General features: G+C 42.9%; 1 protein-coding gene across 1 annotated transcript in view; it reads left to right on the top strand.

Annotated features, from left to right (window-relative positions):
• crhr1 (corticotropin releasing hormone receptor 1) overlaps positions 1–19,785 on the top strand; it is a 183,688-nt gene that overhangs the window by 39,804 nt on the left and 124,099 nt on the right. The window contains exons 2-3 of the mRNA XM_046306321.1: positions 577–664; positions 13,862–13,915. Of these exons, the coding sequence (XP_046162277.1) occupies positions 577–664; positions 13,862–13,915 (142 nt within the window). The remainder of the gene's footprint in view (positions 1–576; positions 665–13,861; positions 13,916–19,785) is intronic.

Here is a 19,785-nt window from a genome sequence, read left to right as displayed (position 1 = left end):
CAGGGTACTCAGAAGGGAAAGGGTGCATGTGAATATATTCTTTACAGCCTACATGACAAGCTGGTGCAATATGCATGCATAATTGACATGAATGTTTGTACTTCAGGTTCAATGGAAAGTCCTGAAGGTTTTAACTCTGCAGGTTGTTCGTTATACTGTACATCACGGAACCCTATAGTGAAGTATATAAATAACATGAACAATTCATTCCACAAATGTCAAATATGTGCATAAAACCAACATGTAAAATGAATGCAGTATTTTACGATGCTGAGACTAGGAGTATGTCTGATAGTCAATGAATTTGATACATTAGCATCATTTTTTTATTCAGTGAACAGCATAGAAATGCACTATTGGGAACTTGGGGATATTTTCTGCATTTTCGTGTGGGAGGTAGGCTGACTAATGCTAGACACTAGACATAGTGTCCGCCTATGTTTCCCTCGTCTCAAGTCGATTCATCAGTACTGAATTTATGTCATCTGTCTTTTAGATAAATGTGTTTTACCCCAGTTCCAGAAACAGACTGACTAGACTTGTTTTCTCTTTATTTATTTCTCTTTTCCTTTTCAGGTGTTGACCATCTGGGCAGTGGTGATCTCCGGGACAACGGCTGACCTGACCTGTGATACACTGCTCCTGCTGTCCACCAATCTCACTGGTGAGGCCCTCCTCCAGTTGTCTAAGGACAGTTTTCTATGTGGGCGGGGAATATGGTGTCGGAACATTTTTAATGGTCTATCATGTTAAATCGGAAGTTGAATTCTGAGTTTCCCCTTCACTGAATAGGCACTGGTGGAATACTGTACATATGCAACAACAGTCATATTGGTCATATTGGTCAGTCCACAGCATCAGTGGCCGACAGCAAGGCAACTGAGCAAGAATGTGTTCCCTGTAGAAGTCCATGTGCACTTTGTAGTCCCAATCACCTATAATAACACAAAGCTTTCAAAACGTTTTTTTTTTTAATGGAGGGCTGAAAGCAATAGTTTTGCATGTGTTTTTCTGCTGCTCATTAAGAAAAATAAGGTGTGGGTCTTGGAGGTATGGTTCGGTGTGGGTGTGTTACGTTCACTATATCGTACCCTGGCAGTTGTTGTTGTTTGTCCCTATTGAATCATGGTAGCAACCATTTTCCTTCAAAATAGTCTGAATTAATTCAGATAAATCATGAAGTCTGTCATTAACATCAACGTTTTTGCCGAGGAGGTCTTGGTCGTTCAATTTGACATCTAGCCAAGGTGTCTGGTGCAGTATTTCTCAAGTACATTTTTTTGCATGGAAACTAGAGGTGCACTGCAGTATCGAGTCAGCTGCTACTACGCTCACTACTGATGTCCTGCAGCTCATTAAGACTACCTATTACCCGAGTACAGTATGTGTCTGTCTGGCAGTCTTTCATAGGGAATCATGTTTCAAAGTAGATTGCAGTGGGACACAAGATGCTCGCAAATGTGTTTTGAATTTTTTTATATTGAATATTGTCATTTGTAGGAAACCTCAGAGGAGGGATGGGGGTAGGAGAAGGGGAGCAGGGTCTCCATTTGTAATTTTGCCCAAAACAGTGGCAGACTCGAGTGATTACTATCAAGCAACTCAATAAGCTTAGGGGCCAATTGTTCTTTCAACATAACATTGGCGACATGTTGTCTTATGTAAACAAGTCAGAGTGTCTGGTATGAGAAACAGACGCCTCACAAGTCCTCAACTGGACTCTTCTTTAAATAGTACCGGCAAAACACCAGTCTCAACGTCACAAGTGAAGAGGTGACTCCGGGATGCTGGCCTTCCGAGGCAGAGTTCCTCTGTCCAGTGTCTGTTCTTTTGCACATTTTAATCTTTTATTTTTATTGGCCAGTCTGAGACATGGCTTTTTCTTTGAAACACTGCCTAGAAGGCCAGCCTCCTGGAGTCTCCTCTTCACTGTTGATGTTGAGACTGGTGTTTTGCTTGACTACATGACAATGGTGTGGGCAGGAGATTTCCGTAGGCTGTGGGATCTTATTGCATGAGCAGTTTATCAAATCTGTCTAATCATCTACGATGGTGATGGGACTTAGAGTTGCACCTTAGTTACCCTCAGTATCGATCTAGGAGTAGTCTGTGATGATTGCAGTCTCTTTTCCATAAGGATTAGCCCTCCCACCCCCACACCTCGCACCCATCACCCTCCACTTTCACTTCAAAGGCCAATCAAAACATTATGTGGAGCAGTTGCTCTGTGCTGTATGTGTGAACACAATGTGTTTGAGGCCATGATTTGGTGGAGCTCAGATCCGATAAGATCTATGAAGATGGATTGTCTCTGAGTTATCAGAGACTGCATGTGGAATAGATATCATGTTATAGAGCACACTTCATAGACCCGTCTTTATAGCTTCTTATCAGGGTTTGACTGACAAGATGCAAGGCTCATTTGGCCTGTAATGCAATGATAATTTGACCTGTAGCACAAAACTTCAGACAGGTGTACAGTCGTGGCCAAAGTTTTGAGAATGACACAAATATACATTTTCACAAAGTTTGCTGCTTCAGTGTCTTCAGATATTTTTGTCAGATGTTACTATGGAATATTGAAGTATAATTATAAGCATTTCATAAGTGTCAAAGGCTTTTATTGACAATTACATGAAGAAGATGCAAAGAGTCAATATTTGCAGTGTTGACCCTACTTTTTCAAGACCTCTGCAATCCGCCCTGGCATGCTGTCAATTAACTTCTGGGCCACATTCTGACTGATGGTTGTCCATTCTTGCACAATGAATGCTTGGACTTTGTCAGAATTTGTGGGTTATTGGTTGTCCACCCGCCTCTTGAGGATTGACCACAAGTTCTCAATGGGACTAAGGTCTGGAGTGTTTCCTGGCCATGGACCCAAAATATAAATGTTTTGTTCCCCGAGCCACTTAGTTATCACCTTTGCCTTATGGCAAGGTGCTCCATCACGCTGGAAAAGCCATTGTTTGAACACCAAACTGTTCCTGGATGGTTGGGAGAAGTTGCTCTCGGAGGATGTGTTGGTACCATTCTTTATTCATGACTGTATTCTTAGGCATAAATGTGAGCACACTCCCTTGGCTGAGAAGCAACCCCACACATGAATGGTCTCAGGATGCTTTACTGTTGGCATGAGACAGGACTGATGGTAGCGCTCACCTTGATTTCTCCGGACAAGCTTTTTTTCCGGATGCCCCAAACAATCGGAAAGGGGATTCATCAGAGAAAATGACTTTACCCCAGTCGTCAGCAGTCCAATTCCTGTTCCTTTTGTAGAATATCAGTCTGTCCCTGATGTTTTTTTCTGGAGAGAAGTGGCTTCTTTGCTGCCCTTCTTGACACCAAGCCATCCTTCAAATGTCTTTGCCTCACTGTGCATGCAGATGCACTCACACCTGCCTGCTGCCATTCCTGAGCAAGCTCTGTACTGGTGGTGCCCCGATCCTGCAGCTGAATCAACTTTAGGAGAGGGTCCTTGGAAATTGCTGGACTTTCTTGGGCGCCCTGAAGCCTTCTTTACAACAACTGAACCACTCTCCTTGAAGTTCTTGATGATCCGATAAATGGTTAATTTAGGGGTAATCTTACTAGCAGCAATATCCTTGCCTGTGAATCCCTTTTTGAGCTAAGCAATGATGGCGGCACGTGTTTCCTTGCAGGTAACCATGGATGACAGAGGAAAAACAATGATTCCAAGCACCACCCTCCTTTTGAAGTTTCCAGTCTGTTATTCAAACTCAATCAGAATGACAGAGTGATCTCGAGCCTTGTCTTCGTCAACACTTACACATGTGTTAACGAGAGAATCCCTGACATGATGTCAGCTGGTCATTTTGTGGAAGGGCCGAAATGCAGTGGAAATGTTTTGGGGGGATTCAGTTCATCTACATGGCAAAGAGGGACTTTGCAATTTATCTGATCACTCTTCATAACATTCTGGAGTATATGCAAATCACCATCATACAAACTGAGGTAACAGACTTTGTGAAAATGAATATTTGTGTCATTCTCAAAACTTTTGGCCACGACTATACAGTTGGCTACACAGAGGCCCATGAAAAGTGAAGAGCTTTAACGTCAGAGCATCGAGGATATCATGTCAAGCACATTATCTAGACATGTCAAAGATGAAATTATCCATAACTCCCACTCACCATGATAGTGTTTAAAATGGGATTCAATGGGATTTTTGGGGGTCATTTCTTTGTTTCCCTTTTACCCAGTCTGTTCAAAGATGGTTACTGAGAAAGGATGACAAATATATTTTCTCAACCCTTCATCATACATTTTCACATGAAATTGTCAGCCACCACAGAGGATAGGTTATTTTGTGTCTCTTTCAGAGGAAAAGGTCAGAAATATGGTTGGATATAGAGTTTACACAGAACAAAATGTAACAGTTTCTTTCTTCAACTGTCATTCTCATGTCATGAGGTCACCACCTTCTCTTAGAGCACTCTTGGGAAAAAAACAACGCAAAAGTTCTGAGATGACACACAACGAACGGGAACATAGTCTTCCCTGCCCATCAAACAATTTTTCAGAGCTATTTCTTCCTTGTCTTTTCAACTTCCACATGAAAGGTGAAAACACAACACAGGGATGGGCATGAATGACAAACTACAATGACAATATACTACTTCAAAAATACCCCAAAGACCAATGTATCAAAATCAAATAAAACATATTTCTGCAAAGTATTGTATTTAGTTAACATACATGTATTTTATTTTTTTAGAATGCAAAAATACATTTGCAAGTAGCCACCCGGAAAGCAACAACATTCTCAGTAACGTTACAGAAACGTCTTACTTACTATGACTGGATATGTTGTTGTTCATCTACCTAAGTTGAATGCACTGTTACTCTGGAGAAGATTGTCTGCTAAATGACCAAAATGTAAAGGTATATATGAAAATGAACAACTGCAGAGCACACTGGGAACTGTCATTGGCCTAGTTTAGTGGGGTTCTTGAACCATCGGGTTCTTGCTCACCTCCCTGACCAAGGCCTCTCCTCCTAATGCTTATTTTGGCCAGATGGCCAGCTCTAGGAAGAGTCTTGGGTGTTCCAAACTTCTTCCATTTGAGAATGATGGAGGCCACTGTCTTTTGGGGATCTACAATGCTGCAGAAATGTTTTGTCACATTCCCCAGATCTGTGCCTCGACGCAATCCTGTCTCGGAGCTCTATGTGCAATTCCTTTGACTTTCATGGCTTGGTTTTTGCTCAGACATGCACTGTCTACTGTGGGACCTTACATAGACAGATGTGTGCTTTTCCAAATCACACAGGATGCAGCTGAGCTCAATTTCAAGTCTCATAGCAAAGGGTCTGAATACTTATACATTTGCAAACATTTCTAAAAATCTGTTTTCGCTTTGTCATTATGGGGTATTGTGTGTAGATGGATGATAGAAAAAGTCATTGAATCCATTTCAGAATAAGGCTGTAATGTAACAAAATGTTGAAAAAGGAAAGGGGTCTGAATACTTTCCAAATGCACCGTTCATTTAGTAGAAACTCTCATCACACAGTAGCGCCATCAGACTTTTGATACCAATGTAGGGTGAAAGAGGACAACAAAAATGTGAACAGCTGTATAAAAAATGGCATAGAGATTTTGAAAATACAAATGACAGCTTTCAAAATATCTTGTTCGAAAATAGATTGTGTGTAGTTCAGCCCAGTGTAATACAAAATGCAAAATACTCAGAAGAAATTAAAATACATATTTCACACAGTACATGTAACAGAAATACAGCCCATCTCTGACGAGACTAGAGCTTTGCAAATAAACTATGCAAATAGAGTGGGGTTCCAAAATTATTGACACCCTTGAAAAGATGAGCAAAAATGACTGTATAAAATAAATAATTCAAATACTAAGTTACATTGTATGTTCCAAAAAATGTATATTTTATACTAATACAATTGCTCAGAGAAAGAGATTTGGTTTAACAAGTAATATATCTTTAAAAAAAATGTTTTCAAAAATGTTCAATACCTCAACTTGCGAAGATAACTGCACTGAGCTGTTGTATAAGTTGGAGAACACATTGGGAGGGAGCTTAGACCATTCCCCCATACACAATCCTTCTAGATCCTTGGTATCCCTCGTCTGCGCTTTGGGACTTCCTTCTGAAAATCAAACCACCAGTTTTATTGGGTTTGACGTTTTGAGACTGAGATGGCCATTGCAAAATGTTGTTGCCAATTAACCACTTCTTTGTCGATTTTGATTTGTGCTTTTGGGGATATACAAAACGTGTATTACTTGTTAAACAAAATCTTGTACAATTGTATTAGTATAAAATAATATAATAAAAAAAAAAAATGTTTGCGTACAATACAGCTCAGTATTTGCCTAGTTAAATAAAGGTTTACAAAAACGCTGATGAAGCTGCAATATTGATGTTGTCTCCCTTGAATAAGCCTGCTAATTGGATGGAATCCATTTTCAACTAATGCAATTGTCACGCCCTGACCTTATACATCTCTGTTTTTCTATATATTCTGGTTAGGTCAGGGTGCGACTACCGTGGCTACTCTAGTTTTTGTATGTCTGTGCTGGCCTGATATGGTTCCCAATCAGAGACAGGTGTTTATCGTTGTCTCTGATTGGGGATCATATTTAGGTAGCCATTTTCCTCATTCTGTGTTGTGGGATCTTGTCTATGTTTAGTTGCCTGTCAGCGCTAGTTGTATAGTGTCACGGTTCGTTCGGTTGGTTGTTTGTTGTTTTGTTCTGTTCTGTTCAGTGAGTTTCAGTTTATTAAAATGATGTGGAACTCTACGCACGCTGCGCCCTGGTCTCATCATTAGGATGAACGTGACAGCAATAAGAAATGTCCTTCTTCCTTTAAGGATCAAATTAGCTTGTGTGCAATTAACTATTTGTGGCAGTTGGACCAGTGAGCGATGGTTCAGTAACACTCACGTGCATGCGATCATGGGTACGCACACAGTTCTTTAATTAGCCACGAGTGCTTTTGAAGGGATATCGAAGGATAAGATGCACATTAGCCACTACTTGGTTACAATTAAACAGCTTAGTAAAAATAAAGAATCATGTATATCCTTTTTTTATCCATAGCCTTTATGAGCCCCCTCAGCGCAATCAAGGGCGACGGCTGGCGTCAATAGACGTTGACATATCAAACTTGTGGGTGGGGTGGGGGAGGTTGTGCAGCAGTTGTTCTGTTTCCATGGTGACTATTCAACAGAAAACTTCAATGGGGATATGTACTGTGGCCCCCTCGTATTATTACTTGCTGCTGTGTAAACTTAATATGTCCAGTAAGTTATGAACACCTCCCCATAATTGTATACCTGGTTGTTTATTCTACAGGCTTTGTCATTTCATTCACACAATTCAGAGCATGTTTTCCTATGGATTTGATGTTCCTTCCCACCAGACATCCTGCTATCTGCAGCAGAGGATGTTTACTCCCTTCCACATATCAAGAGAGTAATCTGTCTCATCTCTCCCTCTCTCTCCTTTTCTGTCTCATTCTCTCTCTCTCTCTCTCTCTCTCTCTCTCTCTCTCTCTCTCTCTCTCTCTCTCTCTCTCTCTCTCTCTCTCTCTCTCTCTCTCTCTCTCTCTCTCTCTCTCTCTCTCTCATCCATCTCTGATATCTGTGCCTGTTAAGCAGAGGGAAGCTTTGGGAAAGTATGCGGATCAAACGGTGATCAACATCTCATCTCAGATTTCATGAATCAATGTCTGTCTCCCCTTAATGGGCCTCTGAAGGCCATGATTTATCAGTGCTATTACACCAACAAGTTGTTGAATTGGTTGTATATTGAACATCTCCCTTAACAACTTTCCGAAATGACTACCGTAAGTAATGCTAACCTATTTGTTTTTACCCAGGATTTGCCTGGGTAGATCTCTTATCTACATAGCTTATACTGTACTCATCACACAGTCACTAATAGCTTTCAGTGTGTGGGGGAGAGAGAGCGGTACTGCCTATCCTGCCTATCCATCAATCTTCATAGTAAACCAATTATTGAGAACAAAAAGCTTGATTTTACTTGAAATGGTGTGAAAAGATGATTGCAACTGTTTTAGGCTCTGTTTCTAACATCTGCAGTTTGCATGAGTCATAGTTTATTAATTGAGCAATAAACTTGTCAAGTTGCATTACGACAGTCAGCGGTGAAATGAATCATTGGAACGTGTGTGTGGGATGACTCACGCACATGAATGAATGCAAGGAATAATTATTGGTGCGTGAGCACAGTATTTAGGTGAGTGGTAGGGCTGGACATTCACAGCAACAACCTGGAGAATAGTTACAAGCTGGGGATAATCAGGTGACCATGATGGTATGAGGGACAGAACATAGCCAGAACACTGTGTTTAACACCCCTACTCTTACAATAATTAATGACCACAGAGTCAGGACACCTGTTCAATGTCCCATCAGAAAGACAGCACCCTACACAGGGCAATGTCCCCAATTGTCCCGAGGTAGTGGGGATATTTACATTTACTTTTAGTTTTACTTTTACTTTTTTTTTCTCTACAAAACAAGAAATGTGAAAAAACTAAAACAGCCCTATCTGGTGCAACAAACACAGAGACAGGAACAATCACCCACAAAACCCAACACAAAACAGGCTACCTAAATATGGTTCCCAATCAGAGACAATGACTAACACCTGCCTCTGATTGAGAACCATATCAGGCCAAACATAGAAATAGACAAACCAGACACACAACATAGAATGCCCACCCAGCTCACGTCCTGACCAACACTATAACAAGGAAAACACACACGAACGATGGTCAGAACGTGACAGCAAGCCAGCAGATGGAAGCAGGATGGCATGCTGTTGACAATTGTTATGGTAGATAGTTTAGAGGAAACAGTACCACCAGTGCACTGAAGAGTGGCACCTTTCTCAAGTAGTTGTGTCATATTTGAGTTCTTGATAGAATTTGAGACCAGTGTGAACGGTATACTCTGAGAGCTACAATAGGGTGACTAGATGGAAGACAACTCTGACTCTTCTTCAGTTGCGTTCAGTCAGCCGCACTGACCCCGTCTGGTAGAATAGAGGGCATTGACCTCTGCTACTGTACAGAAGACCATCAAATCAAATCAAATCAAATTTTATTTGTCACATACACATGGTTAGCAGATGTTAAATGCGAGTGTAGCGAAATGCTTGTGCCTCTAGTTCCGACAATGCAGTGATAACCAACAAGTAATCTAACTAACAATTCCAAAACTACTGTCTTATACACAGTGTAAGGGGATAAGGAACATGTACATAAGGATATATGAATGAGTGATGGTACAGAGCAGCATACAGTAGATGGTATCGAGTACAGTATATACATATGAGATGAGTGTGTAGACAAAGTAAACAAAGTGGCATAGTTAAAGTGGCTAGTGATACATGTGTTACATAAGGATGCAGTCGATGATGTAGAGTACAGTATATACATATGCATATGAGATGAATAATGTAGGGTAAGTAACATTATATAAGGTAGCATTGTTTAAAGTGGCTAGTGATATATTTACATCATTTCCCATCAATTCCCATTATTAAAATGGCTGGAGTTGGGTCAGTGTCAATGACAGTGTGTTGGCAGCAGCCACCCAATGTTAGTGGTGGCTGTTTAACAGTCTGATGGCCTTGAGATAGAAGCTGTTTTTCAGTCTCTCGGTCCCAGCTTTGATGCACCTGTACTGACCTCGCCTTCTGGATGATAGCGGGGTGAACAGGCAGTGGTTCGGGTGGTTGATGTCCTTGATGATCTTTATGGCCTTCCTGTAACAACGGGTGGTGTAGGTGTCCTGGAGGGCAGGTAGTTTGCCCCCGGTGATGCGTTGTGCAGTCCTCACTACCCTCTGGAGAGCCTTACGGTTGAGGGCGGAGCAGTTGCCGTACCAGGCGGTGATACAGCCCGCCAGGATGCTCTCGATTGTGCATCTGTAGAAGTTTGTGATTGCTTTTGGTGACAAGCCAAATTTCTTCAGCCTCCTGAGGTTGAATAGGCGCTGCTGCGCCTTCTTCACGACGCTGTCAGTGTGAGTGGACCAATTCAGTTTGTCTGTGATGTGTATGCCGAGGAACTTAAAACTAGCTACCCTCTCCACTACTGTTCCATCGATGTGGATAGGGGGGTGTTCCCTCTGCTGTTTCCTGAAGTCCACAATCATCTCCTTAGTTTTGTTGACGTTGAGTGTGAGGTTATTTTCCTGACACCACACACCGAGGGCCCTCACCTCCTCCCTGTAGGCCGTCTCGTCGTTGTTGGTAATCAAGCCTACCACTGTTGTGTCGTCCGCAAACTTGATGATTGAGTTGGAGGCGTGCGTGGCCACGCAGTCGTGGGTGAACAGGGAGTACAGGAGAGGGCTCAGAACGCACCCTTGTGGGGCCCCCGTGTTGAGGATCAGCAGATCATGAGATGAGATGGGACTTGGTCTTGGGAGATGGGTGATCTATTAGAGTGCCCATTGAATACATACAGTACTGTGAAATTATTGTTTACTGAGATGGAAAAGCAAATTCAAGACTGTGTATCTCTATGGGTTTTTCAAGGTATCAGAGAGATCACAGGGATCTGTTTGTACTGTATTGGCTTTGAGCCTGTATAGGTTGCAAGGCATGTCATCTCATTGGCCTGGTCCTTTGACATATCATCTACCCATGCAGGGGCTCCCTGAACCAAGGGCATAGGATCACTAGGGGCCTGCAGTCTCTCTGGAATGATTGCTTGAGTCCCAAATGGCACCCTATGTAGTGCACTAGTTTTGACCAGGGCCGATAGGGTTCTGGTCAAAAGTAGTGCACTGTGTCGGGAATAGGTTGCAGCCTCTCTAATGATAACTATTTAGAATGGATGGACTGTCACAAGCCATGTCCAGAGCCTGTTCCCTGTAAGGGGAGAATGTTATGGTAATGTTTGTGGAGCGTGGACACAGTCATCACGCGTGAGTACATCCCTGGGGAATTCCTCTATTATAGAATCATTCTGAAGATGGATTGTAGGACTTGTGTTATCAATGTAGTACCACACGTTCTGTGTGTGCTGTCTGTGTGACCTACCCTCCAACAAGCAGACCGCATGTCCTCACAGTACTCACAGTGTGTGGACATGCGGTCCATTGGTTAGAGGGTTAGTGGGTGTGTGTGCATGTGTGCATGCATGCTAAGTGCTTGGATGTGTGTCTGTGTGTGTCTTTCTCTGAACATAACACAACCGTTTATGTTGAAATCATGTTCTTGGGCCAACTTGTTTTATGTCAGTGAATGGCAGCCACAGTGGCAGGTAGGGGGAAAAGACTGAAGGCCGAAGAGACAGGCCTTTAGGAGCTGTGAAAATGCATTGTAAATATCAACCGTCATATCAACATTTACACGGCCTACTAGCAAGGCCAAGTCTCACATATTGAACATGAACATGGACTCCTACCAAAATGGGATATGAATCCACCAAAGATACAGGATGAATCATGGAAACAGTTTGCAGTGTTTTGAGGATGAAATGGGTTGTGTGTTTGAGCCACTACAGTGTGCTGTGTGACCTCTATATTCCGGCTCAGGACTTGAGGATGATCTAAGATTAAATGAAAGGACGGCCTGTCCATTCATGTGAGACTGCCTCTGACTTCATCAGCCCAAACTGCCTGTACTTTATGAATGTTTTAATATATATTTATGTTTTATTGACATGGATAGCGTCCTCTATCCAACTGTCCTTTGATCTAAGTTCAATGAGTGGAAAAGAGACGGTTGTCGGACATGGAATTATGTTTGGAAGGAACTATTTGACAGTCATGAGTGCTAGGTTTCCTTCATGATGAGATGCGATGCGGCCCTGGCTCAAACAAAACATGCTCCATGGGTGCCATGTACCCTGCACTTTTTGAATAATGCACCTGTACATCAAAGCATACGCCGGAGAGAAAAAGGGAATATTTCCATGTAAACACAGCAAAAAAAGAAACGTCAACTGTGTTTATTTCAAACAAACTTATGAACATGTGTAAATATTTGTATGAACATAACAAGATTCAACAACTGAGACAGAAACTGAACGAGTTCCACAGACATGTGACGAACAGAAATTGAATAATGTGTCCCTGAACAAAGGGGGGGGGTCAAAGTCAAAAGTAACAGTCAGTATCTGGTGTGGCCACCAGCTGCATTAAGTACTGCAGTGCATCTCCTCCTTGTGGACTGCACCAGATTTACCAGTTCTTGCTGTGAGATGTTACCCAACTCTTCCACCAAGGCACCTGCAAGTTCCCGGACATTTCTGGGGGAATGGCCCTAGCCCTCACCCTCTGATCCAACAGGTCCCAGACGTACTCAATGGGATTGAGATCCAGGCTCTTAGCTGGCCATGGCAGAAAACATTCCTGCCTTGCAGGAAATCACGCACAGAATGAGCAGCATGGCTGGTGGCATTGTCATGCTGGAGGGTCATGTCAGGATGAGCCTGCAGGAAGGTTACCACATGAGGGAGGAGGATGTCTTCCTTGTAACGCACAGCACTGATATTGCCTGCATGACAACAAGTTCAGTCCGATGATGCTGTGACACACCGCCCCAGACCATGATGCACCCTCCAGTAGTATAGGCCTTGGTTTAATGCTCATTCTTTCAACGATAAACGCAAATCTGACTATCACCCCTGATGAGACAAAACCACAACACATCAGTGAAGAGCACTTTTGCCAGTCCTCTCTGGTCCAGCGATGGTGGGTTTGTGCCCGTAGGTGACGTTGTTGCCGGGGATGTCTGGTGATGCTGCCAGGGATGTCTACAAGCTCTCAGTCCAGCCTCTCTCAGCCTATTGCGGAAAGTCTGAGCACTGATGGAGGGATTGTGCGTTCCTGGTGTAACTTGGGCAGTTGTTGTTGCCATCCTGTGCCTGTCCCGCAGGTGTGATGTTCAGATGTACCGGTCCTGTGCAGGTGTTGTTACACGTGGTCTCCCACTGCGAGGATGATCAGCTGTCCGTCCTGTCTTCCTGTAGCGCTGTTTTAGGCGTCTCACAGTACGGACATTGCAATTTATTGCCCTGGCCACATCTGCTGTCCTCATGCCTCCTTGTAGCGTGCCTAAGGCACATTCATGCAGATGAGCAGGTACCCTGGGCATCTTTGTTTTGGTGTTTTGCAGAGTCAGTAGAAAGGCCTCTTTAGGGTCCTAAGTTTTCATAACTGTGACCTTAATTGCCTACCATCTGTAAGCTGTTAGTGTCTTAACGACTGTTCCACAGGTGCATGTTCGTTCATTCATTGTTTATGGTTAATTGAACAAGCATGGGAAACAGTGTTTAAACCCCATACAATTAAGATCTGTGAAGTTATTTGGATTTTTACGAATTATCTTTGAAATACAGGGTCCTGAAAAAGGGACGTTTCTTTTTTTCCTGAGTTTATTTAATATAAGGGGAGAGTGGTGGGTGAGGGATAGGGGGAATGGGGCGTAGGGAATGGTTAGCTACTGTGGCAAGCATCATGTTTACAGATATTAATCAAAGACGATTCTTCTTTTGTCTCTTGTATTCCACCTTGTCAGACTGTTGAAATAATTTCTCTGGTGTTGCGTCTCTGGCATGCCTAATTGTCTATGTTGACTGGTAGCACATTTTTAAAGTAATGGAGGGCAGAATACAAAGAAGATAATTACAAGACTTTTATGACATTTTGAGTCTCTTTTTTTCCTTTGTTGTCACCATTGTTCCAACACGTATCCATCTTCATGTCAAACCTGAATAGGACTATACATGAATTGTAAATGGAATATGGTTTTATTCATGGGTTTCCTGTATATTTTAGTGGTGTATTAATATATGATTTTCCTCTTGTGTTTCAGCACGTACGTTGGCACTGTGGAATCTGACCCTCACGCCCAGCAATGTCACTGCCGGTGAGTACAGTAGAAATGTTCATGTGGTCCCAAAGTGTAAGTGTGTTTTGCCTGGTATCAGTTTGTGTCACTTTTTGATGCTTTGCCAAATACACTGCTCAAATCAATAAAGGGAACACTTAAACAACACAATGTAACTCCAAGTCAATCACACTTCTGTGAAATCAAACTGTCCACTTAGGAAGCAACACTGATTGACAATACATTTCACATGCTGTTGTGCAAATGGAATAGAAAACAGGTGGAAATTATAGGCAGTGAAACAAAACACCCCCAATAAAGGAGTGGTTCTGCAGGTGGGGACCACAGACCACTTATCAGTTCCTATGCTTCCTGGCTGATGATTTGGTCACTTTTGAATGCTGGCGGTGCTTTCACTCCAGTGGTAGCATGAGATGAAGTCTGCAACCCACACAAGTGGCTCAGGTAGTGCAGCTCATCCAGGATGGCACATCAATGCGAGCTGTGGCAAGAAGGTTTGCTGTATCTGTCAGCGTAGTGTCCAGAACATGGAGGCGCTACCAGGAGACAGGCCTGTACATCAGGAGATGTGGAGGAGGCCGTAGGAGGGCAACAACCCAGCAGCAGGACCGCTACCTCTGCCTTTGTGCAAGGAGGAGCACTGCCAGAGCCCTGCAAAATGACCTCCGGCAGGCCACAAATGTGCATGTGTCTGCTCAAACGGTCAGAAACAGACTCCATGAGGGTGGTATGACGTGGAGGTCATTTTGCAGGGCTCTGACAGTGCTCCTCCTGCTCCTCATTGCACAAAGGCGGAGGTAGCGGTCCTGCTGCTGGGTTGTTGCCCTTTCACCTTTATTTAACCAGGTAGGCTAGTTGAGAACAGGTTCTCATTTGCAACTGCGGCCTGGCCAAGATAAAGCATAGCAGTGTGAACAGACAACACAGAGTTACACATGGAGTAAACAATTAACAAGTCAATAACACAGAGAAAAAAAGGGGAGTCTATATACAATGTGTGCAAAAGGCATGAGGAGGTAGGCGAATAATTACAATATTGCAGATTAACACTTGAGTGATAAATGATCAGATGATCATGTACAGGTAGAGATATTGGTGTGCAAAAGAGCAGAAAAGTAAATAAATAAAAACTGTGGGGATGAGGTAGGTGAAAATGGGTGTGCTATTTACCAATAGATTATGTACAACTGCAGCGATCGGTTAGCTGCTCAGCTAGCTGATGTTTGAAGTTGGTGAGGGAGATAAAAGTAGTTCCAGTCACAGGCAGCAGAGTACTGGAACGAAAGGCGGCCGAATGAGGTGTTGGCTTTAGGGATGATCAATGAGATACACCTGCTGGAGCGCGTGCTACGATGGGTGTTGCCATCGTGACCAGTGAGCTGAGATAAGGCGGAGCTTTGCCAAGCATGGCCTTGTAGATGACCTGAAGCCAGTGGGTCTGGCGACGAATATGTAGCGAGGGCCAGCCGACTAGAGCATACAAGTCGCAGAGGTGGGTAGTATAAGGTGCTTTAGTGACAAAACGGATGGCACTGTGATAAACTGCATCCAGTTTGCTGAGTAGAGTGTTGGAAGCAATTTTGTAGATGACGTCGCCGAAGTCGAGGATCGGTAGGATAGTCAGTTTTACTAGGGTAATTTTGGCAGCGTGAGTGAAGGAGGCTTTGTTGCGGAATAGAAATCCGATTCTTGATTTGATTTTCGATTGGAGATGTTTGATATGGGTCTGGAAGGAGAGTTTGCAGTCTAGCCAGACACCTAGGTACTTATAGGTGTCCACATATTCAAGGTCGGAGCCATCCAGTGTGGTGATGCTGATGCTAGTCGGGCATGCGGGTGCAGGCAGCGATCGGTTGAAAAGCATGCATTTGGTTTTACTAGCGTTTAAGAGCAGTTGGAGGCCACGGAAGGAGTGTTGTATGGCATTGAAGCTCGATTGGAGGTTAGATAGCACAGTGTCCAATGACGGGCCGAAAGTGTATACAATGGTGTCGTCTGCGTAGAGGTGGATCAGGGAATCGCCCGCAGCAAGAGCAACATCATTGATATATACAGAGAAAAGAGTCGGCCCGAGAATTGAACCCTGTGGCACCCCCATAGAGACTCCCAAATGGTCAGAAAGACTCCATGAGGGTGGTATGAGGGCCCGACGTCCACAGGTGGGGGTTGTGATTACAGCCCAACACCATGCAGGATGTTTGGCATTTGCCAGAGAACACCAAGATTGGCAAATTCGCCACTGGTGCCCTGTGCTCTTCACAGATGAAAGCAGGTTCACACTGAGCACATGTGACAGACGTGACAGAGTCTGGAGACACCGTGGAGAACGTTCTGCTGCCTGCAACATCCTCCAGCATGACCGGTTTGGCGGTGGGTCAGTCATGGTGTGGGGTGGCATTTGTTTGGGGGGCCGCACAGCCCTCCATGTGCTCGCCAGAGGTAGCCTGACTGCCATTAGGTACCGAGATGAGATCCTCAGACCCCTTGTGAGACCATATGCTGGTGCGGTTGGCCCTGGGTTCCTCCTAATGCAAGACAATGCTAGACCTCATGTGGCTGTAGTGTGTCAGCAGTTCCTGCAAGAGGAAGGCATTGATGCTATGGACTGGCCCGCCCGTTCCCCAGACCTGAATCCAATTGAGCACATCTGGGACATCATGTCTCGCTCCATCCACCAACGCCACGTTGCACCACAGACTATCCAGGAGTTGGCGGATGCTTTAGTCCAGGTCTGGAAGGAGATCCCTCAGGAGATCAGGCACGTGGAGGCCACACACACTACTGAGCCTCATTTTGACTTGTTTTAAGCACATTACATCAAAGTTGGATCAGCCTGTAGTGTGGTTTTTCACTTTAATTTTGAGTGTGACTCCAAATCCAGACCTCCATGGGTTGATAAATTTGATTTCCATTGATAATTTTTGTGTGATTTTGTTGTCAGCACATTCAACTATGTAAAGAAAAAAGTATTTAATAAGAATATTTCATTCATTCAGATCTAGTATGTGTTATTTTAATGTTCCCTTTATTTTTTTGAGCAGTCTATATGATTCACGGTATGTAAAACAAAAGAGCTGGTATTCATTTTGATACAGAGAAAACATGTGTCTAGGGCTAGTTTTGTTGACCAAGGGCTGCACTTATGCACAGCAACATCTTAGACATTAATCAACCTTCAGGTTCTGAAGGTATGTGTAAAAAAGCTTTGGTAATGCCAGGCCATGCAATGTATGTTAGCTTAGTTTGAATTTAAGGACGTTTTCATTTCCATTTTTGATCAGAATCCATTTTGTGTCATTCCCTGACCATAGAGGGCTGTTTATTCTCTGTGTTGGTTAGGACGTGATAGAGACTAGGGTGGGTCATCTAGGTGGTTAGTGATTTATGTTGACCTGGTATGGTTCCCAATCAGAGACAGCTATTTATCGTTGTCTCTGATTGGGGATCATATTTAGGCAGCCATTTCACCATTGTGCTTTTTGGGATCTTGACTTTGGATAGTTGCCTGTTAGCACTATTATTTAGCTTCACGTTTGGTATTTTGTTGTTTTTGTTCGGTGTTCATTTAACAAAGGAAAATGTACGCCTACCACGCTGCATATTGGTCCACTCCTTATAACAATCATGACATTTTATTATAATAGTCTTTCAATTTTTGTAAAGAGAATAACAACAAATAAATGGATTAACACGTTCCAATTTGAATCAAACTCTGGACATTGGATTTGTATGAGTCAGAACTATACAAATCAAATAATTCCAATTTTATTGGTCACATTCACATATTTAGCAGATATTATTGCGGGTGTAGCGAAATGCTTGTTTTCATACTTCCACCACTCTCCATTGTAGCTAAATTATTAAGATGGAAATTGCATTGGGACAATTATATTAGACAATTTAGCCACTACACTTTATTTTACGGCTCTATTTTTTTAAATATTCGGTTTACTGTTTAAAGTAAATGTCACATCCCGCTGTGCTCTTCGAAAAAATAAAGATACATTTTTTTATACCTTTATTTAACCAGGCAAGTCAGTTAAGAACATATTCTTATTTTCAATGACAGCCTGGGAACAGTGGGTTAACTGCCTGTTCAGGGGCAGAACAACAGATTTATACCTTGTCAGCTCGGGGGTTTGAACTGGCAACCTTCCGGTTACTAGCCCAACACTCTAACCACCAGGCTACGCTGCCATGAAATGATGGGGAGGATATTCTCTAAGCCAATCACTAGCGCTTTTCTTTGGCAGCCCATGATGCATTGCTGCTTGTAGTTGTCAAATTTGTGTTAGAGTCCCCTTTGTTTGATTAATAAGTAACACATTTTTCTACCAAAGCCCAGAGTAATGTCATCAGCCGTATGAAGGCTGCCTGCTTGCCTCCTCCAATCTGACGTGCTCTAATTAGTTTTATACTGCCTGCAGCTGCACAACTTTGCGTTTTATCTCCATTTTAGTTTATCAGAATCGTGTTTGGGGTTGTGCTGGGTTTTCAAATCCCTCCAGCGTCTCTACCTCATTCATTTACATAGAGGCTTGGATGTCTTCACTGAAGTTTTAAATCTTTGGAGAGAAAAACGCTAAATGTACCCAGACAGACACCTCCTATTTTGCTTATGTGTTCTCTTCTCTTACTCCACTTAACCATCCATAACCCTTTACAGTAAACCACATAATTTCATGTTAAATCATGGTTTTGTAACACTTTAAATGTGATGATTTGTGGATTTTCACATGTGATCATATATCCTTTCACATGTGAAACCATGTAGTTTTGGAACACGTCGCGTGATGATATTTTAAATGAAGTTTCACATTTGACACATTTTCACATTTGAAAATCGAATTTGTACTTTCATGTGAACAACTTTCACGTGAAAACTGAATTCTCACATGTGGAATATAATTTTCACGTGTTAAAATCTAATTTGCAGTTCCACATGTAAGGAAAATTCACATGTGAAAATCTAACTCTCACATGTTCAATTGCATTTTCACAAGTGAAAAACGCATTTATTGTCACATTTATTTCACGAGGTCATGTTTTCACGTTTAGTTTTGTGTTATCACAGGTTGCTTTTACATGTTGTCACGTTATGACAATAACTTCACAGAAGATCACGTGATCATTTGTGAAACACATGTGATTATGTGAAATTAATGTGTTTTTTTCCGTAAGGTTACTGACATCTACCTAGCCCAGATATGGCTTGCCTCAATTACTAATTCGACATGGTGTTATAGCTAAACAGAGCCTATCCACCTGAGCAATCTGCCTACCTCTTCATCACAGTCTGCTGCTCTCTACGTTTCTCTCTTTCATTCCCTCTCTCTCATTCAGTTGGTGTCGCTCTCTCAACCTCGCTCCATCTACCATTCCCTCTCATTCACTCATTCTCTCCCTCTCTCCTCCCACTCTCCCAGCTCACCTGACTAACAGACACAGCCGCCTCGCTGGTAGTGCAGCAGCTGTCACTAAAGGTTACCTGCCCAGCTGTATCCCTAGTATGGTGGTTGCTGTTGTTGCTGTTTTGTTGTTGGTATGGTCATCATGGAAGGCCGCAGTGAGGTGTTAATCCCATTATCCCCAGGTTCAGGTTTGCCGCTACCTGTAAGCATGTTTTCCATTAGCGTGTTGTTGCTAGCACGTTAACACAGATGTTGTTGCTAGCACGTTAACACAGATGTTGTTGCTAGTACGTTAGTGACCCACGGTGGATTACGCGTCCATAGCCGTCCACACAGATTGTGACTCATCTTTGCTTATCTTCCATGAATTGGAAAAATGATTTTATCATGCTTTCATCTTTATGCACATATATTGCTATCTTCTGTTGTGCTCAGGCATTGTAGTAATGAACAAACTTGACAGGGGAAAACTGCAAC

The sequence above is a fragment of the Oncorhynchus gorbuscha genome, linkage group LG16, assembly GCF_021184085.1.
Source record: "Oncorhynchus gorbuscha isolate QuinsamMale2020 ecotype Even-year linkage group LG16, OgorEven_v1.0, whole genome shotgun sequence".
Lineage (NCBI taxonomy): Eukaryota > Metazoa > Chordata > Actinopteri > Salmoniformes > Salmonidae > Oncorhynchus > Oncorhynchus gorbuscha.
Note: the sequence above shows the minus strand (reverse complement) of the source record. Positions and strands in the feature narration are given on the sequence as shown.